Raw genomic sequence first — 24,750 nt, 5'->3', positions numbered from 1 at the left:
TTTTGCACAACAGGCACCGCTGACCTCTTTACCGCTCTCCATGCAACGCAGATCGTTAGTCCCCGAGAGTTTTAGTATTTCCCTTCCCCGGAGCTAAAATTATATCGTTGGGCTGTTCTGTTCTGCTCCTTCGCCTCCCCTCCGCCCACTTCCCCTAAAATATAAATTGTGAGCAGCTTTGAGTCCTGATTTTCAGCTCACCTGCAGATGACGAGCAAAAGGATCCCTCCCTCCATCAGTTTCCTTTCCTTGCGAGGCTTGTTAATTGATAAAGGATTTCTTTGTAGAACGGAGGGGAACTAACTGGCTAAATAGCCCATTCAATGGTGAGATGTTGACCTCCTGGTAAATTGCAAAGCTTTAAATTCTGTTTTCTACAGCTCTGGGGAATAGGAGATTACAGCGGACTGTTGTTTACCGATCGAGGAGAATTGGTAGCTCAAGGTTGAACTGTGGGGTCTTCGGTGCTCTCTGAACTTAAGTTATTTTCTTGTAGATGTTTACCCAAATAGGTAGCATCAACGGTGTGGTCTTTGGTGCCCTCTGAAGTTGGTTGGGTTTTTTTTTAATGTTTCATTACTCAACTAGGTAACACCATCTGTGTTAGAAGGGATTGGGGTTTGCGGAGAGGAAGAGGAAGGGGACTGGGGGGGGTCCTTGGTGCTCTCTGAGCTTGGTGGCTAATATAGAATAGAATTTTTTATTTTTTATTTTTTTTATTTTTATTTATTAATAGAGTTGAAAGGGACCGTTAGGTCATCGAGTCCAACCCCCTGCCTGAGCAGGAAACCCTACAGCACCCGAGCCAAATGGAAGTCCAATCTCCTCTTGAAGGAGTATAATAATATATATAATAAGAATAATAGGATGGGATGGTAGAGGATAGGATAGGAGTTGGAAGGGGCCTTGGAGGTCTTCTAGTCCAACCCTCTGTTTAGGCAGGAAACCTTATACCATTTCAGACATTTTCTTGCAGATATTTCTTTACCCAATGTGATAACATAATGAGTGCTAGATGGGAGTGGGGTTTGTGGAGTAAATGAGGAGGAGGAGAGGACTAGGGGGTCCTTGGTACTCTCTGAGCTTGCTTGTTTTCTTGCAGACGTTTCATTACCCAACTAGGTAGCACCATCAGTGCTAGATGGGGAGCGATCAGATCACATCACCTTTCTACTCCAAACTACTCAGAAAAGTATCTTGGGAACACATAACCAATCCACCTTTTTCCTAAATTATCCCAAAAGGTGGACAGCTTTCCCAGCTTCCAGAAGATAAAATCCCCCAGACGTTGCTTGCTAATCTGTGATTAGAGCTTTTGGTGATTCCACATCGCCAGCCAGATTAAGGATCCTCTGCCCAGGCTGGTGGGATTCCACCTTGGCACCGAGAGGGTGAAGGACACCATCTGCTGCTCTACCTCTGCTCCTGGCTGGCTAAACCCGAAGAGATCTTGCAAATCCAGCCCAGGAACTGGCATGGGGATAAATTGGCAAGCTGCTGTAGCCCCTACACAGGTTTACGGGGGTCTGCTTCTTCCGATTCACTCTCAGTTCTTCTTTAGGCAAGCTGCTTTCCCTTGGCATCCCCTGCCTCAAATTGGGAGGGGGACAGAGGACGCCAATTGCGTAGGCAGCAGTACACATAACAGCTTCCCCAAAGCTTTCCTGGCAAAGAGCTAGAGGCCTTTTGCATGTACAGTGATACCTTGTCTTACAAACGCCTCGTCATACAAACTTTTCGAGATACAAACCTGGGGTTTAAGATTTTTTTGCCTCTTCTTACAAACTATTTTCAACTTACAAACCCACCGCCGCCGCTGGGATGCCCCACCTCCAGACTTCGCAGCATCGCAAAAACACAGAGGTCCGGAGGTGGGGTTTCGAGGACTTCAGTGTTTTTGCAATGCTGTGATTTCACTGATGCTCCCTTCACTGGGAAACCCCACCTCTGGACTTCCATTGCCAGCGAAGCACTCGTTTTTGCGATGCTGGGATTCCACTGCAGCATCGCAAAAACACAGAAGTCCGGAGGTGGGGTTTCCCATGGAGGGGAGCCTCAGGGGAATCCCAACAGCGCAAAAATGGGCGCTTTGGCTGGCAAAATGGGTGAATTTTGGGCTTGCACGCATTAATCGCTTTTCCATTGATTCCTATGGGAAACATTGTTTTGTCTTACAAACTTTTCACCTTAAGAACCTTGTCCCGGAACCAATTAAGTTTGTAAGACAAGGTATCACTGTATTGATTTATTAAATTTAGATCCCAACCATCTCATTCTGAAAAGCTACTCTGGGCAGCCTAACCATTCACAGAAACATACAAGATTGATGGCAGAAAAAGACCTCATGGTCCATCTAGTCAAATGTTGTTATCTTTTAATCATTTTAAATAATAGAATAATAAGTCTTCTATTCCAGCCCCCAGCTCAAGCCGGAGATCCTAAACCATTTCAGACAAGGGGTTATCTGGTCGCTACTTAAAAAGCTCCATTGATGGAGCACCCACAACTTCAGGAGGCAAGCTATTCCACTGATTAATTGTCTCCACCATTAGGAAGTTTCTCCTCAGTCTTAGGTTGCTTCTCTCCTTGATTAATTTCCATCTGTTGATTCTTATCCTGCCTTCAGGTACGTTGGAGGATAGGCTGATCCCCTCTTTTCTTTGGGGCAGCTCCTCAAATATTGGAACAGTGCTACCATGTCTCCCCTAGTCATCAAACGAGGCATACCCAGTCCCTGCAACCGTTTGTCATATGTTTTAGCCTCCAGTCCCCTAATCCTCTTTGTTGCTTTTCTCTGCATGCTTCCTACAGTCTCAAATCTTTTTTATATTCCAACTGTGGTCTTACCATAAATATAATAAATAATATTTAAATAAATTTAACAATGGGATGGGATGGGGTGGGATATCATCTGTTTCTTCTGAGCCAGGAGCTGGTGGCAGTTAGTGTTGTTTTTCCTCCAAGAAATGGATATATTTGAGATTCTTTAGATGAAGGCTTTGGACACACCATGTTATTGACCTCGGTACCTGCCAGAAAAGATGGTCCCAGGCTGGACTGAATGTAAGAGTCCTTGTATTAGCTATCATTGCGGTCGGGGGCTTTGAGTTTAAGCCATGGGCTGACAGGCAGAGTTGGTGGGACTGTGCTATACTTTGCATCGGCAGCTCATTAAAACCCCTGTGTCTTTTCTCCGTGGGAGGCAGCTGCTTTAAAGAGTGCCTTACTTTAAAGTCCCTCTCCTGCTTTGAGATCCAGAGGGTTTCTCTTTCACCCCAATTCTCCCTTCTTGGCAACCCTTAGCGTTCCTTCCAGGAATGAGAAAAAACGTTAGCCCAGCCTCTCTGGACTGAGGCAGCCTGTCTGCTTCATGCCTAGCCTTGGAAAGAAGGCGCTGGGTGCAGGCCCTCCACACACAGCGATGTGTCCCTCTCTTCTTTCTCGGCAGTGCGGGAGTAGGCAGGACCGGCGTCTTCATCACGCTAAGCATCGTGCTGGAGAGGATGCGCTACGAAGGGGTGGTGGACATCTTCCAGACCGTGAAGATGCTGAGGACACAACGGCCTGCCATGGTGCAGACAGAGGTGAGCAGGGGGACTTCACTTCACGTTGGACTCGTTTGAGGCTCAGAAGGGAGATTAGCGCTGCCCCTACGGCCGCCTCCTTTAAGCATTTCCAGTCAGGTCCCACAGAGTTGGCCTTCTCCAGATCCCATCAACTAGACCAGTGATTCCCCACCAGTGTGCCGCGAGACATGGTCAGGTGTGCCGTGAAGAAGGAAACTCAGCTTCTGGTCTCGCAACTTTTTGCTGACAGTGCGAAGAGCAAAAAGTTGTGAGACCGGAAGCTGAACTTCCTTCTTTGTGCCTTCCAAGTTTTCCAGCAGCTGCAGCAGGTGAACTTTGGGGCCCGGTGGGAGGGTGGCGGCAGCAGCGGCACCAGGCAGTAGCCACTGGGCGGCGGCAGGGTGGTCGGCTGCGAGCCAGAACTCCAGGACAGAGGCACCGACGGCGGCGGCTGGACATGTGCCAGCTATGCAATGTACGGTGTACAGCAACATTTATGATTTATTTATTATTTGGATTTGTATGCCGCCCCGAGTTTTCGGAGAGGGTCGGCATACAAATCCAAATAATAAATAAATAATAAATGTTGCTGTACACCGTACATTGCATAGCTGGCACATGCCTGCTGGCTGGGCCGGGACAGAGGCTCCAGCCCCACTCCCATGCCCAGCGCAATGCCAGTATGTACAGCGTCTAGCAACACGTCCAGCCCCCACCATCGGTGCCTCCGTTCCAGAGCTCCGCCTCACAGCTGAATACCCTGCCGCCGCCCCACAGCTATTGCCCAATGCTGCTGCTGCGGCGTGTTGTACGAGAAAGAGAGAGAGAAAGAAAGAGATAGAAAGAGAGGGAGAGAGGGGGGGAGAGAGAGAAAGAGAGAGAGAGAGAGCAAGAAAGAGAGGGAGAGAGAGGGAGAGAGAGAAAGACAGCAAGAGAGAGAGAGAGAAAGCAAGAGAGAGAGAGAAAGAGGGGGAAGGAGGGTGAGGGAAAGACATAGAGGGAGGGAAGGAGAGAGAAAGAGCAAAAAAGAGAAGAAGGAAGGGAGAAACAAAGAGGGATAGAGAGAGAGAGGGAAAGAAAGAGGAAAGAAGGAGCGAGAAAGAGGGAGAGAGAGAGAAATAGAGCGAAAGGGAGGAAGAGAGAGGTTTTTTTGTCCAAACTTTTTTTACACACACACCCCACCCTCGCTCAATGTTCCCCAGGATTTTGTAAATGTGAATAATGTGCCGCGGCTCAAAAAAGATTGGGAAATACTGAACTAGACAATGTCACTTGGCAGGTCCTAGGGGAAGAGCCTTCTTTGTGGGGGGGCTGGCCCTCTGGAATCAGCTCCCCCCAGAGATTCGCACTGCCCCCACCCTCCTTGCCTTCCGTAAGAATTTGAAAACGTACTTATGCCATTAGGCTTGGGGTTACTAGACCCCAGCCTCTGGCCAGTGAATGTGTAAGGATGCTGTTGTATGTCTCTGAATGTTTGACTTTTAAACGTTTAGCTTTTAAAAAATATTTTAAATTAATTATTCTGTTAATTGGATTTAGAAATGTTTTATACATTGTATTTTTATTGAAATGTTGTAAGTCCACGGAGAGGGGCAGCATATAAATCTAATTAATTAATTAATTTCCTCCACGCCACCCTTCCCCTGACTGCATCCTTGGTCCAAAATGGGGACAAGGGTAGAGACAATCTATGCTGAGGGCTCCAGGGAGTCAACTCTTCCCTGGAGGATCTCCTGCAATGCCAGTAGGCATCATTTACCAAGCGCAGGACCTTTCTCAGACAGAAGGTAGGGACACTGGGGAACCCTCTCAGCAACCCGAGATCTTCAAAGCAGTGCCCACTCTGCAGATCCAGTAAATAAGGACTTGTGTGGGTCTCTTCGTCCTGACCTGTTATGCATTTGTAGGGCAATTTATTTATTTATCAAAATCTATTTGGTGGCTATCTCACTTTCACACAACTCTGGGCAGTTTACAATCCGATAAACTAAGTTGTAAAAGTTTAAAACAGTAATAACAATGGTGAGTTCTAGTTCTGCCTAAGCCATGAATGACTGTGGGGGAGGCACCAGGAGACTGGAAGTTCTAGTTCTGCCTTAGATAGCAAAGCCAGTTGGATGACTTTGGGCTGATCATCAGGAGACGTTGAGTTCTAGTCCTGCCTTAGCCATAAAAGCCTGCTGGGTGACTTTGGGCCGCACAGGGTTGTCGTGGTGGGGAAGATAGGAGATGGAAATTGTGTTGGATATTGAGTTATTTGTTATCTGCCAGTAAATAAAACGGCTCTCTCTCCCCTCCTTCCTTCCTTCCTTCCTTCCTTCCTTCCTTTCTCCCTCCCTCCCTTCCTTCCTTCCCTCCCTTCCTTCCTCCTCCCTCCCTTCTTTTCTTTCTTCCTTCCTTCCCTCCTCCCTCCCTCCCTTCCTTCCCTCCTCCCTCCCTTCTTTTCTTTCTTCCTTCCCTCCTCCCTCCCTCCATTCCTTCCCTCCTCCCTCCCTCCCTTCCTTCCTTCCTCCCTCCCTTCTTTTCTTCCTTCCTTCCCTCCTCCCTCCCTCCCTTCCTTCCCCCCTCCCTCCCTTCTTTTCTTTCTTCCTTCCCTCCTCCCTCCCTTCCTTCCTTCCCTCCTCCCTCCCTCCCTCCCTTCCTCCCCCCCTCCCTCCCCCCTTCCTTCCTTCCCTCCTCCCTCCCTCCCTCCCTTCCTTCCTTCCTCCCTCCCTCCCTCCCTCTCTTTCTTCCTTCCTTCCTCCCTCCCTCTCTCTCTTCCTCCCTCCCTCCCTCTCTCTCTCTCCCTTCCTTCCTTCCTCCCTCTCTCTCTCCCCCTTCCTTCCTCCCTCCCTCCCTTCCTTCCTCCCTCTCTCTCTCCCTTCCTCCCTCTCTCTCTCCCTTCCTTCCTCCCTCCCTCTCTTTCTTCCTTCCTCCCTCCCTACCTCTCTCTCCCCATTCCTTCCTTCCTCCCTTCCTCCCTTCCTCCCTCCCTCTCTTTCTTCCTTCCTTCCTCCCTTCCTCCCTCCCTTTCTTCCTCCCTCCCTCCCTTTCTCTCTCCCTTCCTTCCTTCCTTCCTCCCTCCCTCCCTCTCTTTCTTCCTTCCTTCCTCCCTCCCTCTCTCTCTTCCTCCCTCCCTCCCTCTCTCTCTCTCCCTTCCTTCCTTCCTCCCTCTCTCTCTCCCCCTTCCTTCCTCCCTCCCTCCCTTCCTTCCTCCCTCTCTTTCTTCCTTCCTCCCTCTCTCTCTCCCTTCCTTCCTCCCTCTCTCTCTCCCTTCCTTCCTCCCTCCCTCCCTCTCTTTCTTCCTTCCTCCCTCCCTCCCTCTCTCTCTCCCCATTCCTTCCTTCCTCTCTTCCTCCCTCCCTCTCTTTCTTCCTTCCTTCCTCCCTTCCTCCCTCCCTTTCTTCCTCCCTCCCTCCCTCCCTCTCTCTCTCCCTTCCTTCCTTCCTTTCTTCCTTCCTTCCTCCCTTACTTCCTCCCTCCCTCTCTTCCTTCCTCCCTCCCTCCCTTTCTTTCTTCCTCCCTTACTTCCTCCCTCCCTCTCTTTCTTCCTCCCTCCCTCCCTTTCTTCCTCCCTCCCTCCCTCCCTCTCTCTCTCTCTCCCTTCCTTCCTCCCTTCCTTCCTTCCTTCCTTCCCCTCCCAGGACGAGTACCAGTTCTGCTACCAGGCTGCCCTGGAATACCTGGGAAGTTTTGACCACTATGCAACATAATAAGGAAAAGGAAACTTTCCAAAAGCCATGCGTTGTGCAGACTCCTAACACTTTCCAGCCTGCAACAAGGCTCCTGTTTGAGCGACGCGAAGCTAGCCTCCACCTTTCCAAACACCTACAGACTGAATCAGAGAAGAAAAAAACGCTGCCTCCCCATCCACCCATTTCGGATGCTCCGCTGGGAAGGAGGCGTCAGGGGAGGAGGCCCCAGCAGCGACGTCCCCTCCTTCTCCCGAGGCACCGCTGCGTCTCCAAAAGGGACTTTTTTTCCTCCACCTCGGCCTGCGTTTCCAAACCCCCCCACCCCCCAGGGAGCCCATCCCCAGGGGTGGCTCCGAACCAGGGCGGGGTTTTCTCTCCCACCCTCTTCTTTTCCTTCTTTTTAAGTGGCGAACTTGTTGTTCTTACCTCATCTGGTGTTGACTGTGTGGGGAGCACACGGGGACCGCATGCAACTGAACCAGAAACCGTATTGAACCTTTTCTTATTGCAGCAGGCGCCGGCCTCATCCTGACACTTTGGAGAGCAGCGGTCCAGTTGGGAAGAAAGGGGGAAAAAACATGGCCAGAGGAACCAGCGAGATACACACACAGTGAGAGAGAGAGAGAGAAAAACTGATGGGGAGAATAGCAAAAGGAGAATTCGGCCGCCACAAGTAACGTTTTAGGGTTCGGTTGTGCCGTACTAATCTTGCGGGCGGACTTAAAAGAAGCCACTTGTGAGGTGTGAAAAATTTAAGAGGCAAACAAAAGCAAATTTCGCATCAGGTTGGGGCGGCAGGACTCCCACACCAAGAGGGGCTTGGCTGTCCTGTGGCTTCTTTCTCAGCTTAGCTTCTCAAACACTTTTAACATTCCTCTCCTTTTACCAACCTTCTTAACCACGTCAAAAAGCAAACCAGAACAGGCAATAAACACCACCACCCCCGCCCCCCGCAGGCATTTCACATTTTGCAAAATAAAATGAAATTTTAAAAATCCACAGTATTTGCCACCCACACATAATCTAAACCCTGAATTTTGGAACTCTGCAAACTGCCCGTCCCATGGTTGTCTTCTGTTCTCCAGATTTCAAAAGAGTCGGAGGGCCGTGGAGATTCACAAGAGTTCCATTTTATTTTATTTTATTTTGTTGTTGTTTTTAGGAATTCCCTCCCCTGCTTTTCTGATCCCCTTAGCCCATCCAAACTAGTCTCTCTTTTATTTTGTTGCTGTTGTCGTTGTTGCTCTCATTTATTTTTGTGGGCGTTTTAACTTTCCCTTCCCTGATGCCAAAGAGAAAAATGGCAGAATTTGAAGAGAGCCTGTGGATTTTGGGGGGGCAGAGAGAGCCCACTCGGGCTACCTCCATGTCCAAATTAAGGTCTTCACCTCTAACAGAACGGTACTTTCCATTCAAAATCCAGGCAGAATAAACAAGACTGCAAGGGTTTGGTTCTAAGGATTGGGCCCCACCAGCGAGTGGCTTTCTTTTAAAAAGGTATCGATGTAACTCTTAATAAGTGACATTTATTTCTTATTTTTATTTCCTGGGTCTCTCCTTTTTTTAATAGTGTAATTTTTTTTCCTTTTTTTAAAAAATATGTAAAAATACAAAAGAATATCAGTCAATGAATTTACAAAAAAAACAAACAAAAAAACTACTTATTTGTTCATATTATGTTTAAAGACAAGTCTATTTTTTCACTGTAGAAATGTTAACGTGTAATGGTTGTGTGACATAAGAGAAAACGCCGTGCAAAATAATTGCTACTTTTACATATTGCTTTTCTAACCATTTAAAAAAAAAAATACGAGAGGAGGAGGAAGAGGAAGGAAAGGGTCCACTGCTCACATTTCAATGAAAATGTTGCTGCTTTTCTTCTTTTTTTTCCTCCCCAAGAATTGTGATGATTGTTGTTGTCCATCTCTCTTGTAAGGCATTGGGGGAGCCTTGCCAGGGGGAGGGATGGGAAGGACCCTGGAGGGGGGAAACGCTGGGGGTCTTTTGCCCCTGAATTGCCCCATTTCTCAATCTCTTCCAGGCCCAATGAAAACACCCCAAGCCCCGAGAGAAAGCCCCCCCCCCAAAAACCATGCTGCCTTTGCATCCAGGGAAGTTGCCTCCCGGAATCTCCCAGACATACACACACACACACACCCAACCCCCCCCCCCCCCCCATTTAAAATCACCACTGTTGCTCTTTGCAGTCCAGGAGGAGTTCAACACGTCTATATTTCCTGCTTCTTAGGCGGGTTTTTGTGTGTGTGTGTGTGATGGGGGGGTGCCAGCTGGAACGTGTCCGGGTGGACAAAAACGCAGCTCCAAAGCTCTGTTCAGCCTTAAACTACGGGGTGGCCTCAGGCTGGTCACTCTCTTGCTCTTAGCCTAACCTACCTCGCAGGGTTGTGGGGAGGAGAGAAACCGCTCGGTGTGCCTCCTTCAGAGGAGGCACACCCTCCGAAAATTGGCCTCTTTCCCCTGGTAAGGTGGGCACTTCTCTGAATGAAGGCTGCTGGACCCTTAGGAAGAAAAGAACAGGTGGTCCTCGACTTACAACAGTTCATTTAGTGACCGTTCGGAGTTACACTGACACGGGGAAAAAATAGAGTTACGACCATTTTTCACACCTGCAACTCGACGTGATTAAGATTCATACTTAACAACCATTGCAGCGGTCATGTGGTTCACATTTGGATGCTTGACAGCTGACTCACACTTATGACGGCCCCAGTATCCCCGGGGTCACATGATCCCCTTTGGCGATCATCCGGCCAGCAAAGCCAGGTGTGGAGAAGCCACATCAACAACCGTGTCACTAACCTACCAGTGAGTCACTTAACAAGTGAACAAAAGGTGAAAAAACTGGACCAAAACTCGCTTAACAACTGTCTCATTTAGCAACAAAATATTTGGGTTCAATTGTGTTGGTAAGTTGAGGCCTCCCTCACCTGTAGATCCTTTTCCGAAAGGGGTGGTCCATACAAGCAGCAATAGACACATATCAATATATATATATATATATATATATATAGCCAAGTCACAGCCCACCCTGGAGGTCCCCCCTCCACCCTTCCACAATGTCCAGTCCTGAGTTTAAGACCCACTGTGTCACTTCTGGGGGATCTCGGCTAAACATCTCGCTTGAAACATCTGAACCTGTTATTTTTATTATTTTAATTTTAAAGGGGAGGGGGAAAGGAGAGGAAAGAGATTCTCCTGGCTTGAGCAGAATGGTATTTTTAAAAAAATATCTCTATATATTTGTGAGCTCTCCCTCCCCATCTCATTCGCTAAACTTTCTTTACAGGTTTTGGACATTTGAAAAAGAAAAAGAAAAGCTTATTCTGACAGGGCCTGGGAGGAAAAAGTAGGTGGGCAGGTGGGTGAGGCGGGCTGCCGAGGGGCCGGACGGGGATCAGCTGCCCTTTTTTTCTTTCCAATGGCCCTCCTCCCCTCCTTTCTGCGGAAGCGAGGCTCTGGCGCCAGCAGCCTGCGATGCCAAGCGGAAAACGGTCTGAAGTGGTCGCCACGCCACTCTGTATGTAGATATATATATTGACTTTGTATTAAAGGAAGATTGTCTGAAAAAAAAGAAAAAACCACAAGGTGTTTGGAAAAGGTGTTTATTTGGAGGGGAGCAGGAGGATGGGAGGGAGGATGGGTCGGATGTGGCAAATTGCAACCACAGACAAAAAATAGTCCATGTGGTCACCCTGGTCACTAGAATCCTAGAATTCTTGCCCACTATTCTTCCATTGCTAAAATGGGGGATTTCTTCGGGGGGGGTCTCTGGGGGTTTCCTGGAGCCCCTTGCAAAGAATGAACAAGGGGGTTCCCCTCTTTCCACAAGCCAATTTGGGATTTGGTTGGACTCCACAGTTTGTCTCGTGATGTGATGTCCATCATAAATTGAGGTCCACAGCTGATCTACAAAACCTCTCGAGCTGCTCCGAACAAGCTCATCCCCCTCCCACAGCCTGTGAACCACAGTTATGGGAAATAACCCATTTACCAAAAGGCCTTCCAACTCTAAATGTTCCAGAAGGAACTGGGTTTGCATAAGTTCCAGAAGAGATGTGACCAGGGTTCTCTCCAATCCCGGGTAAAGTGTGGTGAGAAGGCATCTGACTTGGTAAAGTGGGAAGCTTGGCAGAAGCTCTTTGTGGACTAGTGTTTTTGTCAAGCTCAGCAACTTTAAGAGTAGGCCCCCATCTCCTTCAATTCCCCAGCACGTACTTCAAGATGAGTTGACTTCAAAACGCGAAATGGTTTAAAATAGCTGGACTCCCAACTCCCAGATTTCCTCAGCCAACAAACCTTGAAAATAGGTGGACTTCAATTCCCAGAATCCTCCCATCCAACATGGTTCAAAATAGCTGGACTCTTTAAACTCCCAGAATTCCCCAGCCAGCATGCTTGGAGATGGTTAAAGTCCAACTCCCAGAATTCCCCAACCTGTAACCTTGAAGATGGGTGAACTTCAATTCCAGAATACCCCCAGCCAGCATGGTTCAAAATAGCTGGACTCCAACTCCCAGAATTCCTCAGCAAATGAACCTTGAAGATTGATGGACTTCAATTCCCAGAATCCTCCCTTCCAGCATGCTGATGGCGATGGATTCTGGGAGTCCCACCCATCTTAAAATTGCTATGGTTGAAAAAATAGTGCTACAGGTTTGTGCCATGTGCTCGATCAACCGTTGTGGTGCCAATATTGAATATACAGTGATACCTTGTCTTACAAACTTAATTGGTTCCGGGATGAGGTTCTTAAGATGAAACGTTTGTAAGACGAAACAATGTTTCCCATAGGAATCAATGGAAAAGCGATTAATGCGTGCAAGCCCAAAATTCACCCCTTTTGCCAGCCGAAGCGCCTGTTTTTGCACTGATGGGATTCCCCTGAGACTCCCCTCCATAGGAAACTCCACGTCCGAACTTCTGTGTTTTTGCTATGCTGCAGGGGAATCCCAGCAGGGGAATCCCAGCATCTCCCATCATTGCAAAAACGAGCGCTTCGCTGGCAATGGAAGTCCGGAGGTGGGGTTTCCCAGTGAAGGGAACATCCGTGAAATCGCAGCATTGCAAAAACACCGAAGTCCTCGAAACTCCACCTCCGGACCTCTGTTTTTGCTATGCTGCGATTTCACTGAGGCTTCCCTCACTGGAAAACCCCCTCCAGACTTCCGTTGCCAGCGAAGCACCCATTTTTGTGCTGCTGGGATTCCCCTTCAGCATCACAAAAACACAGAAGTCCTGCTGGGATTCCCCTACAGCAGCGCAAAAACAGGTGCTTCGCTGGCAATGAAACTCTGGAGGCAGGGCATCCCAGCGGCGGCGGTGGGTTTGTAAGGTGAAAATAGTTTGTAAGAAGAAGCAAAAAAATCTTAAACCCCAGGTTTGTATCTCGAAAAGTTTGTATGATGAGGCGTTTGTAAGATGAGGTATCACTGTAACATAAAATTCTGTGCTCTGCCAGAAAACTTTGAATTACTACCAAAGTGGGCTTAATTTTCCACATTGCGAAATAAGAGAAGGAAGGAAACAAAACCCCTCGTTCTTAATAAAATGCTGGGTAAGCATTGTAGCACATGAAAGATTAGAAGTCAGCTTTGTGTGTCTTTTTACCCTTAACTTTGCAAGAAAAGTCCACACACACAAACACACCCCATCTCTAGAGCTGCCTCATTGTTAAAGCCGAAACTGGAAAAAAAAATATCTCCACCAAGGGCAGAGTTATAATCTGACAAGATCTAACAATCTGATTTTTTTCAGATGGAACACTGTCTGAACACAATGTTATGTCAAAAACCTGGATTTAAGAGGTCCTTTTGACCCAGCTGGCCTGTTTGAGCTCTGCAAATAGTTAAAATAAATTGATTTTAACCCCCAAAAATGGCTCTTATTTCCACCGTAACTGGAAATGCGCTAACAAAAATGTCAAGTTACCCAAACGATATATTATTTACCAGAAATTGGCCACAGTGAGGAAGCATCCAATTCTTCAGCTTGTAAATTGTATTCTGGATAATAAAATACAATATTTTTGCAAGATGTATCAAAAGTAATGATCCTATGGGCAAAAAACAAACAAAACAAATAGAAATCCATCCTCTTTCGTGCTCCTGATGCTAATAATGGCTTACTATGTAAGTGGTCCTCAACTTGTGACCGCTTGCTTGCTTCTGGTTTTTAGCCTTGTCCAGGTAGTCCTCAACTTACAACAGTTCATTTAGCGACTGTTCAAAGTTACAACTGTTCTCTCCTAACCCTGCCATAAAAGGGTGTTTTCCCTCTTCTCTTGACTCTGGTCTCCTGTTCAGATGTGCAGGAAACTCAAGATAGCTCAGCGCCCACCCCAAATCTTCTCTCTCTTCTCCCCACTGCTTTGCCACAACACGAGTCATCAGGGCTTCACTATCTCGCGAGAGTCCCACCGGAGACACGTCTGCTTAGGAATCAACGGGTTTCCAAGGGGAATCGAGGCTGTTCGCATGGAATGGGTTCCTTGATGTCATCAAGACCAACCCTGCGGGGTGCTTAGATCTGGCCCATGGGGGCTGCCCTACATGTCAAGCCGGTGCAGAGGTTGATGAGAAATTAGCAGCTTGCCACACTATCTATAAAAGGTCTGATGTTGATGGTGAGGATGGGAACATGGGAGGGGTGATTTTCATGAGACAGCAGATGCAGCCACAAAGCATTCTTACGAGTGGTTCAAGGCCATCCGATGCCCACCCACCTGGGTGGAAGTGGAAGGAGGACTGGCCACACTGGCACAATCTGAGTGGGCTGTTGGGAGAGTTCTGCGCACGCGGAAGGTAACCGCACCAACTGTTGTGGTTAGCTCTGGCCCAGCTCCTGCCCCAAGGAATGTGCAGGTGGATGTGGGGGAAATATCCACATGCCGCAGGCCTGTTTTACTCCCGATGGAATCTGCCGATGAAGCCTCCTCTGACCAAGGAAGCATGAGTGACAGGGAAGAGGGGAGTTTGGCAGACAGCCCAGGAGGAGATCTATCATCTGTATCATCCCTGGATTCTGAACAAGAATTAATGACACATCCACGCATGCGTAGAGTGATGCATAGGAGAGAACAACTGAAGGATTATTACAATTTTTTTTGCTCCATGTAAACCAACATTTTAATCAAGCCCCCCCTTTCCCCTCCAGTCAATGGCATCCCTCTTTAGCAATGTAAAAATCTGGTCACTTTAAGCGTGCAGCAACCTAGCAATTATGTAAAAAGTATTTAACTAGGCAAGAGCTCCCTGTCCCTGCTCTTTCTCTCTGTTTGGTGTTAGCTGTGTTCTGTTGGGGTTCGTGGAAGTATGCTTTGAAGAAGCTGTAACGCTGTAAAAGTTGGTTCCTGTGAAGTATTGAACTAAGATAATTGTAGCAAGGTACTAGTAAGATACTAGTTTATTGTATGTATAGTATAGACCAGTGTTTCCCAACCTTGGCAACTCGAAGATATCTGGACTTCAACTCCCAGAATTCCCCAGCCAGCAAATGCTGACTGGGGAATTCTAGGAGTTGAAGTCCAGATATCTTTGAGTTGCCAAGGTTGGGAAACACTGGTAGTAGTAGCAGTAGTAGTAGTAGTAGTAGTAGTAGTAGTAGAATAAAAAAGTAAATATATTTTTCCACAACTTCCTACTGCTGCTGTGTTTCGTGGAAGACTTCAACTCCATTTCTACTGGTCTGTGGTTGGCTGGCTGTGTTGTGTTATGCGTTGGGTTGTGGGCTGGCTGGACTTGGGCACAAACAGGCTAGCTTCCATAAATGCAAGCTTTGATACCCCAGGCTCCGGGGAAGTCTCTGGAGCTGGGGAGGGTGAAAAACAGGCCTACTGGGCCCACCAGAAGTTGGGAAACAGGCTATTCCTGGCCTACAGAGGGCCCCCGGGAAGGGGCAGGGGAGACAATTTTTGCCCTCCCCAGGCATTGAATTATGGGTGTAGGCACTCACGCAGGTGCGATAGTGTGTGTACACACTTTTGGCACCTGAGGGAAAAAAGGTTCACCATCACTGCGCTAAGGTTTTCAAGCCGTCGGTTGTTTCCCCTTCTTCATTTTCTCACACACAGAGACGCACAAACACACAAACAACATACAAACAGGGCCTGTTGCCTTTTTTGGCAGGCTGGCTGTGTTCTCCTCACCGTCCGCAGTGCAGCCCTTGGGCCGGTGTGTGCGAGTTTTATTTTTTTATTTTTTACCGACAAAGGTTGTTTGTCTGCCTTCGGTGCCTCAGGATTAATTCATGCCTTGGATGCCAGGCCGGTAATATATTATCTCCACAACCGATGCGAGGCAGCTGTGGCCGCTGTGAGGCAGCCAGTGGACTTGATGGAAGCCCCCGCCGGACGGATCAGGAATCCGCAATGCGAGGAAGCCTGAGGCGTTGGAAGGGGCCAAGAGAGGTCATCCAGCCGAGCCCTGAGACTTCATATCCTCTTTAGACTCAGCAAAACTCTCAGGCGCTGACAGCAAAGACAAAGAATTCCAGCTTTCAAACACAACGCTAGCTGCCAGAAGTGAAATACATGTTGCCTTTGATTTACGACAATAATTGAGCTCGGAATTATCGCCATAAATTGTGCCAGTCTTATTCTTTCCATCTTTTCCTCCCTCCTCCCACTTTTTCCTTCCTTCCTTCCTTCCTTCCTTCTTTCCTTCCATCCTTCCTTCCCTCCTTCCTTCCTTCCCCTCCTCCCTTTTTTCTTCCTATACTACCCACTTCGCTAGAAGCAACTCTAGGCAGCTTCCAATCAGTCAAAGCAACACTATATGATATTAAAATATTGGGACATTATTTTTCCTAAATTGCCTTCGAAATTCCTCGTTTTTGCAAGGTGGCTCAGCTTCTTTGCAGCCAGTCAATTTCCCCTCCTATCCCCTCTCCCTCCTCCCCTCTTTCCCTCTCTTCCTCCCCGTCTATTTCTCCCTCCCCTTCTCTCTTTTCCTCCTCCTGTTTCTCCCTCCCCTCCCCCTCCCTTCAGCTGTTTCTCCTTCCCTCCTCTCCCCCTCCCTCCCCTCTCTTTCCCTCCCTCCCCTGTCCCCCCAATCCCTCCCCTCTCCCCTCCCTCCTGTTTCTTTCTCACCTGTTTGTCTTTCTCCCACCCTCCTTCCCCTCTCCTCTCTTCCACTACCTCCCTCCCCCTCTATCTCCTTCCCTTTTCCCTCCCTCCCCCTCTATCTCCCTCCCCTTCTCTCCCTCTCTCGCTGCACCCTCTCTTCCTCCCTCCACATCTCTTCCTCCTTCCCTCTCCTCTTTCCCCCCCCGTTTCTCCCTTCCTTTCTCCCTCCCCCTCCCTCCCTGCACCCTCTCTTCCCCTCCCTCCACATCTCTTCCTCCTTCCCCCTCTCCTCTTTCCCTCCCTCCCCCTCTTATCTCCCTCCCGTCCTCCCCCTTCTCTCTCTCTCTCTCCTTCCCTCCCTCCAACCCCCAAATCCTCTGGCTAATCCCCAAGAACAGTTTTTTCCCGAACGCCATCACTCTACTAAACAAATAATTCCCTCAACATTGTCAGACTTTCTACTAAATCTGCACTTCTATTCCACTAGTTTTTCTCATCATTCCTATCACCCATTTCCTCCCATGTTGACTGTATGACTGTAACTTGTTGCTTATATCCTAAGATTTTTATTAATATTGCTTCTTCATTGCTCATTTGACCCCTATGACAATCATTAAGTGTTGTACCACATGATTCTTGACAAATGTATATTTTATTTTATGTATTCTATTTTGTGCAAGCCCAACCCCAGCAGCAGAAAGAGGAGCCAATCCCTTCAGCCTCTAAGAAATGGCTCTTCAAGCCTCCTCGGAGCCTGGTCCTCGCTTTGCGACACCAAATGCTCCGTATCAGCGGCCTGCAAAAGGCCTTCTCACAATTCCTCTTTCCAACCGCCCAACCCGGCCTTGTAACCTCGGTGCCTGTCTCCGGAGGCTGGAATGGCGGGAGGTGCTGCCCCCTGCAGGCCCCCTCCACCCACTGCTTGCCACGGTGGGAGTTTGGCTGCGGGACCCTCATTGCCCGTCAGGGGGCAGCAGTGAGTGATTTGGGGGCGCCTCTTGGTGGCTCTCTAGGCGCCCCGTGAGAGAAAAGAAAGAAAACTCGGATTCCTTTGCCTCCTTTTTCTGGTTCTGCAAAGGCCCGACCTTTTGCAACTCCTTGACACAAGACAGGGTGAGCTCCAAATATTTTATTTTATATTCTTACTTTATCGTTTTCATTTCTTGCTTCTAGAAACTCCAGAGTTTGGGCAACGGATTTGCCACAACACATGACAAGCTGCAAGTTATTTTATTTCATTTATACACACTCCATCTCCTTGTCAAGTATGTTTATTTATTTATTTTATTTATTTATTGTTAGAGTTGAAAGAAGAAGAATGCTCTGTCTTACACATTGGTAAAAAGAATCAGAATACTAAATATAAACTTGGAGGAATTGAATTTATTGATAACCCTCAGTCTGTCAAAGACCTTGGAGTACTCATATCCCTCATCACCTAAGTCCTAGAGCCCACTGCAACAACATTGCCAAAAAGGCTTTATAGTTGTTAACCTAATCCTTCGCAGCTTCTTCTCTGGTAATTTTGAACTGCTAACAAGAGCTTACAACACATTTGTCAGACCCATCCTAGAATACAGCTCACCTGTATGGAACCCACATTGCATATCTCCGAGTTCGCGGAGAGGGGCGGCATACAAATCTAAATAATAATAATAATAATAATAATAATAATAATAATAATAATAATAATAATAATAATAATATCTGACATCAACACAATTGAGAGAGTCCAGAAATATTTCACAAGAAGAGTCCTTCACTCCTCTTCTCACAACAAAATATCTTACTCCACCAGAATTGAAATTCTTGGTTTAGACAACTTACAACTCCGTCATCTTCGTTCCGACTTAATTATACTGTAGTTCATAAAATCATATACCAAAATGTCCTACCTGTTAACGACTACTTCACCTTCAACCGCAACAACACACGAGCACGAAATCGATTTAAACTAAATGTCAACCGCTCCAAACTTGACTGCCAAAAATACGACTTCAGCAACAGAGTGATCAACGCCTGGGATGCACTACCTGACTCTGTGGTTTCTACTCCTAACCCCAAAACCTTTAACCTTAGACTTCCTACAATTGACCTCTCCCCCTTTCTAAGAGGTCTGTAAGGGTCGTGCATAAGCGCACCATTGTGCCTACCGGCCCTGTTATATTGTCTACTTTTTATCATTACTTATCTAATGTTTTATATGTACAAATTATCACCCTATAATTGTTTGACAAATAAATAAATAAATAAATAAATAAATAAATAAATAAATAAATAAATAAATAAATAAATAAATAAATAAATAAATAAGAAGATGTAAGAAGATCTCCCTTGGCCTACGGAGATAGGAGTCCCTCTTTCTGGGTGAGCTAGCCCAGGGCTCTTCAACCTTGGCCCCTTTAAGACTTGTGGACTTCAACTTTGCTGGCTGAGAAATTCTGGGAGCTGAAATCCACAAGTCTTAAAGTGGCCAAGGTTGAAGAGCCCTGGGCTAGCTCACCCAGAAAGAGGGACTCCTAACAACAACAACAGTTGGAAGGGACCCTAGAGGTCTTCTAATCCAACTCCTGCTTGGGCAGGAAACCCTACACTACTTCAGACAGATGGTTTTCCAACATCTTCTTAAAAACTTCCAGTGTTGGAGCATTCACAACTTCTGGTGGCAAGTTGTTCCACAGATCAATTGTTCTAACTGTCAGGAAATTTCTCCTTAGTTCTAAATTGCTTATCTCCTTGTTTAATTTCCACCCATTGCTTCTTGTCCTACCCTCAGGTGCTTTGGAGAATAACATGACTCCTTCTTCTTTGTGGCAACCCACGAGATATTGGAAGGCTGCTATCCTGTCTCCCCTGGTCCTTCTTTTCATCAAACTAGCAACCGTTTCATGCATGGGCATATGTGATTTTGCCACCTGCCCAGATATAGTAGCATAATTGATTGTTTTTATATTAAGGGTTTTAACCGTTTTAATCATTGGATTTGTACTGTGCTTTGCTGTTGTGAGCTGCTCCGAATCTTCAGAGAGGGGGTGATATATAAATTAATTAATTAACTAACTAACTAACTAACTAAATAAATAAATAAATAAATAAATAAATAAATAAATAAATAACTTATTTATTTATTTATTTATTTATTAGATTTGTATGCCGCCCCGAGGCTAACAACAATGAAAAGACAATGAAAACAAATCTAATATTAAAAATAATCTAAAAAACCCCAATTTAAAGAACCACTCATACATACAAGCACACCATGTATAAATTCTATAAGCCTAGGGGGAAGGGAAATTTCAATTCCCCCATGCCTGACGACAGAGGTGGGTTTTAAGGAGCTTGCGAAAGGCAAGGAGGGTGGGGGCAACTCTGATATCTGGGGGGAGCTGGTAATAATAATAATAATAATAATAATAATAATAATAATAATAATATAAACTCAAAAAGGAGAGAGAAGGACTAATACTTGCGGCACAAGAACAGACCATTAGAACAAATACTGTCAAAGCCAGAATTGAAAAATCAACAGACGATCCAAAGTGCAGACTCTGTAAAGAAACAGATGAAACAATCGATCACATACTCAGCTGCTACAAAAAGATCGCACAGACTGACTACAAGCATAGACACGATGCTGTGGCACAGATGATCCACTGGAACTTGTGCCGGAACTACCATTCACCAGTGGCAAAGAACTGGTGGGATCATAAGCCCGAAAAAGTGGTCGAAAATGAGCAAGCAAAACTACTGTAGGACTTCCGACTGACCGAATTCTGAAGCATAACACACCAGACATTGTGATCATGGAGAAAAAGAAAGTATGGATCATCGACATCGCAATCCCAGGAGACAGCAGAATTGAGGAGAAGCAGCTAGAGAAATTAGTGAAATACGAAGATCTAAAAATCGAGCTGCAACGACTCTGGCATAAGCCAGTGAAAGTGGTCCCAGTGGTACTTGGCACGCTGGGTGCAGTACCAAAGGATCTCAGCGGACATTTGAAAACCATCGGAATTGACAAAATCTCCATCTGTCAATTGCCAAAGACCACTTTACTGGGATTGGCAAACATAATTCGCCGCTACATCACGCAGTCCTAGGTGCTTGGGAAGCGCCCGACTGGTGATGAAATACGAAATCCAGCATAGTGATCTCGTTTGCTGTGTTGTATTGACATAATAATAATAATAATAATAATAATAATAATAATAATAATAACAACAACAACAACAACAACAATAATAATAATTGTGCTGGACTCCGTTAGCATTCGGAGCCGGGGGGGGGGGGTGAGCACATGCCACCACTCCACCTTAGCAGCCCCCCTGTCTCTCCACCCAGAGTCTCTGACAAGCAGCCCTTGTGTTCTGCAAAAGGCTTTTGAAGACGGGATGCCCTGCAGATGGGAGGAGGGGCTGACGGAGTGGAGCTTTCGGATATCTGGTTGTTGTTTTTTACTGCAACAGGTCTCACTTGTAGGAGATTACAGAAAAATGAAAATAGAAAAGCAATTATCTTAGGGGAGGAAAGAAGAGGTGGGCGACTGCCAAGTTGCAGCCAAGGCCTTAAAAAAAAATTAAAAAGGAAGAAAGGAAAAAGGAGAGAAGAGAGGGATGGTGGTATAATCCCACGAATCCTTTCTCCTTTTTCTTTCCTTCCTTCCTGCTTTGTATTTCTTTCTTTCCATTTTTCTTTCCTTCTTTCTCCCATTAAACCTTCTTCCTTTTTTCTTCTTTCCTTTAATTAATTACTCCTTTCTACTTTTTTCTACTTATTTCCTCCCACCCTTCCCACCCCATATTTTCCTCCTTCCTTCCTTCCTTCCTTCCTTCCTTCCTTCTTTCCTTCCTTCCTTAATTCCTTCCTTCCTCCTTTCCTTCCTCCCTCCCTCCCTCCCTTCTTCCTCCCTCCCTCCCTTCCTTCTTTCCTCCTTTCCTTCCTGCCTGCCTCCTCCCTCCCTCCTTCCTTCCTTCTTCCCTCCCTCCCTCCCTTCCTTTCTTCCTTCCTCATTCTTCTCTCCTTGCCTTCCATTTTTCTTTCCTTCTCTCTCCCACTAATCCTTTCTCCTTTTTTCCCTTTCTTTCTTTCGTTCTTTACTCCCTCTCTCCCATTAAGGCTTTCTCCTTTTTTCTCTTCTTTTCTCTTATCACTCCTTTTCCCTCTCTTTTATTCCCTTCCTCCCTCCCTTCGTTCCGTTCCTCCCTTCTTGCACATAGAAGGGAAATTCTGATTTACACCCCTGAACCGGTTCAGAGGGGAGATGACGGAAGATCCAAATTAACCACCCCAGGCAGAAGGGGGGGATGAGGAGACCTCTGAGCCCCTCCAGCCAGGCCATGTAATTCTGCCATGCGGAGGAGCCCAACACTGACCGAATACAAATGCCAAACCCCTGGTCTCTCCCTGCAACATATAACATTTTTCTCCCCTCTTTAAAATATGTCTCTCTCTCTCTGTGTCTCTCTCTCTCTCTCTCTCTGTGTGTGTTTGTGTGTGTATATATATATAACATGTTTTTGCTGAATTTTTTTTTAGTTAAGGGAGACTAGGATAGCATTATTTCGGCCTTGTTCTGGCCTTATCAGCTAGCCATACCCTTACTGGGATTTGATCCTGTACTCATTAACAAACGTATCCCAGCCATAGAAACTGAAATCAGCCTCAGACGGTCTTGGTATATTCGGGTTTCTTCCCGTGTAGGATTTGGAAATTTCTGGCGACGTTTCGACGAGGTCCCACTCATCATCTTCAGGCTGGTGTTTCTGTCCTTGTTCTAAGGCGAACACTGCAAGACCTGACCTGAGCAGTGTTCGCCTTAGAACAAGGACAGAAACACCAGCCTGAAGATGATGAGTGGGACCTCGTCGAAACGTCGCCAGAAATTTCCAAATCCTACACGGGAAGAAACCCGAATATACCAAGACCGTCATACCTGTACCCGTGAAAATCTACGAAAACAAATATATATATAGGCTGAAATGGTATCATCCTAGTCTCCCTTAATTTTAAAATTTCAGCTAAAAACATTTGACATATGTATGTATGTATGTATGTATGTATGTATGTATGCATGCATGCATGCATACTTACATACATACATACATATATATTGACAGAACAAAATTAATTTCCAAAACTGAACACTACAACAAAAGACTAATCATGGAAGCCATTGAAATAGAAAAACACCCCCACAACATGAACAAGCGTGATGATACCTCCCGCCTACCAGACATCTGTAAACCAGCCTTCATTAACAAACGTATCACAGCCATACAAACTGAAACCAGACCCAGAACAACACAGGACACTACCACCAATCACCTCCACCAGACCCAAACCCACAACCACCTTACAGACCAAATACAACCACCGCCCACTGTTCTGTCTGGGTACCCCCAGACTTCAACACCAACTGAAAAAAAGCAGCCAGACACGCTGGTAAAAACAAAGGTACTTTATAGTTGGGAAAACAAACACAGAGACAAAACTGTTCTTACAAACAGGGTTGTTAGGAGGCTTCACAGCAGAGTCATGATGGCCAGACAATACAACAAACTTCTTGCTGGCACACACACCTCTGTAGAGAATAAGACCCATGCCTCCCCCCAAGGTTTCAGCTTTCAAGGCCACAAACCAGAATCAGAGACGCCAAAGAGCACAGCCAGATCGCAGGACTCCCAAAGATAATACTCCACAATTACAGGAAGGGTGGGCCTGCCTTTTCAGCCTTTCTGGGGAGAACCACACCCAAACCCAGCTGTTGCCTATTTAGTGCTGGAAATACCTGGCTAATTGTCCCCTTCGCTGGGCTGCTCTTCTCTGCCTTAGATCAATTATGGCTTGTGCATCCTCAGCTAAGGACTCCAGGCTGCTTGCTGGGGAGAGCTCCATCCCGGGGGACTCAGGCTGTTCTCCCTCTCCCTCGGCCTGATATTCCTCCTCCCCGTCTGCCTGGGCCTCCTCCTCCTCCTCCTGTTCCTCATCCTCCCCCTCTGAGCATGGAGCCGGCAGAGGTTCAGCCGTTCCCTGAGGAGCCTCAGACAGAATCACAACACCCACAGACCAAACTACAACAGTGCCCCCAACTGTTGCAGCCCCCTCTGACATGCACACAAAGCAAACCGACAATCACCACAAACACATGACCAGACCACAAACTCGCAGCCAAACAAAAATTGTTACACCCCAGACACACATTACAAAACAGCTAAGTAGCCTGCAAGCTCCAACTACTCAGGATATCACCCCCAATCCACAAACATCAACTAATCAGCATAAATCAATTATATCAACGACCCCAGGTGTTACCCCACTGCCTCACCAGGAAGTTTCAACACAGCTTGCAGCTGCTGAACCAGCACTTCACACCCACCCACCAGTATTTATAGAGGGAAGGCAGCTCAGGTCTCGCTGTGTTCGCCCTAGAACAAGGACAGAAACACCAGCCTGAAGATGATGAGTGGGACCTCGTCGAAATGTCGACAGCAATCTCTGAAACCTACACGGGAATAAACCCAAGTATGCCAAGACATTGATACCTGTACCCGTGAAAATCTACAAAAATAAAAATAAATAAAGGGAACACGCAATACATCCTAGATCTGAATGAATGAAATATTCTCATTGAATACTTTGTTCTGTACAAAGTTGAATGTGCACAACAGCAGGTGAAATTGATTGTCAATCAGTGTTGCTTCCTAAGTGGACAGTTTGATTTCACAGATGTTTGATTTACTTGGAGTTATATTGTGTTTTGGCATATTTGGGTTTCTTCCCGTGTAAGTTTCAGAGATTCCTGGCAATGTTTTTTTATATATATATTTTATATATGTATATGTATATGTATTTGGGCCGAGAGGCAAAAAAGGAGATGTGATGTTCCTTCAATATACCAGGGTGATTCGACACAAAATGTAACCCTTCCCTGGTACAAAGCTGAAAGGATTGGATACTGTTCTGTCTGGGTCCCCCCAGATGCCAACCCCAACCAAAAAGAGTAGCAGACACACTGGTAAAAAGCAAAGGCAGTTTATATACTGGAAAGCAAACACAGGTAACAAAAACTGTTCTTACAGACAGGAACACGATGAAGCTTCACAGAGGTTTCACGAAGGCCAGGCAATAAAACAGGATTCTTGCTGGCAAAAACAACACTGGAGATAATAAAACCCACGCCTCCCCCAAGTCTTTCAGCCTTCTAGGCCACAAGCCAAGATCAGAGACGCCAAGAATTGAAGCAAGGTCACAGGACTCCCAGTTGATAACTCTCCACAAGACTGTAAGGGCGGGCCTGCCTTTTCAACCCTGCCGAGGAGAACCACACCCAAACCCAGCTGTTGCCAATTCAGGGATGGAAATACCTCTCTAATTGGCCCCTTCTTTGAGCTGCCCGTCTCTGCCTCATGTCTATTATAGTCTGTGCGTC

General features: G+C 46.6%; 1 protein-coding gene across 1 annotated transcript in view; it reads left to right on the top strand.

The window, feature by feature from the left end:
* PTPRS (protein tyrosine phosphatase receptor type S) overlaps window positions 1-10,839 on the top strand; it is a 301,225-nt gene extending 290,386 nt beyond the window's left edge. The window contains exons 33-34 of the mRNA XM_070744606.1: window positions 3,449-3,584; window positions 7,190-10,839. Of these exons, the coding sequence (XP_070600707.1) occupies window positions 3,449-3,584; window positions 7,190-7,258 (205 nt within the window). The 3' untranslated portion in view covers window positions 7,259-10,839. The remainder of the gene's footprint in view (window positions 1-3,448; window positions 3,585-7,189) is intronic.
* Window positions 10,840-24,750: the final 13,911 nt, after the last annotated feature.

The sequence above is a fragment of the Erythrolamprus reginae genome, chromosome 1 (assembly GCF_031021105.1).
Source record: "Erythrolamprus reginae isolate rEryReg1 chromosome 1, rEryReg1.hap1, whole genome shotgun sequence".
Taxonomy (NCBI): Eukaryota; Metazoa; Chordata; class Lepidosauria; order Squamata; family Dipsadidae; genus Erythrolamprus; species Erythrolamprus reginae.
This window is presented reverse-complemented; position numbering and strand designations above follow the sequence as displayed.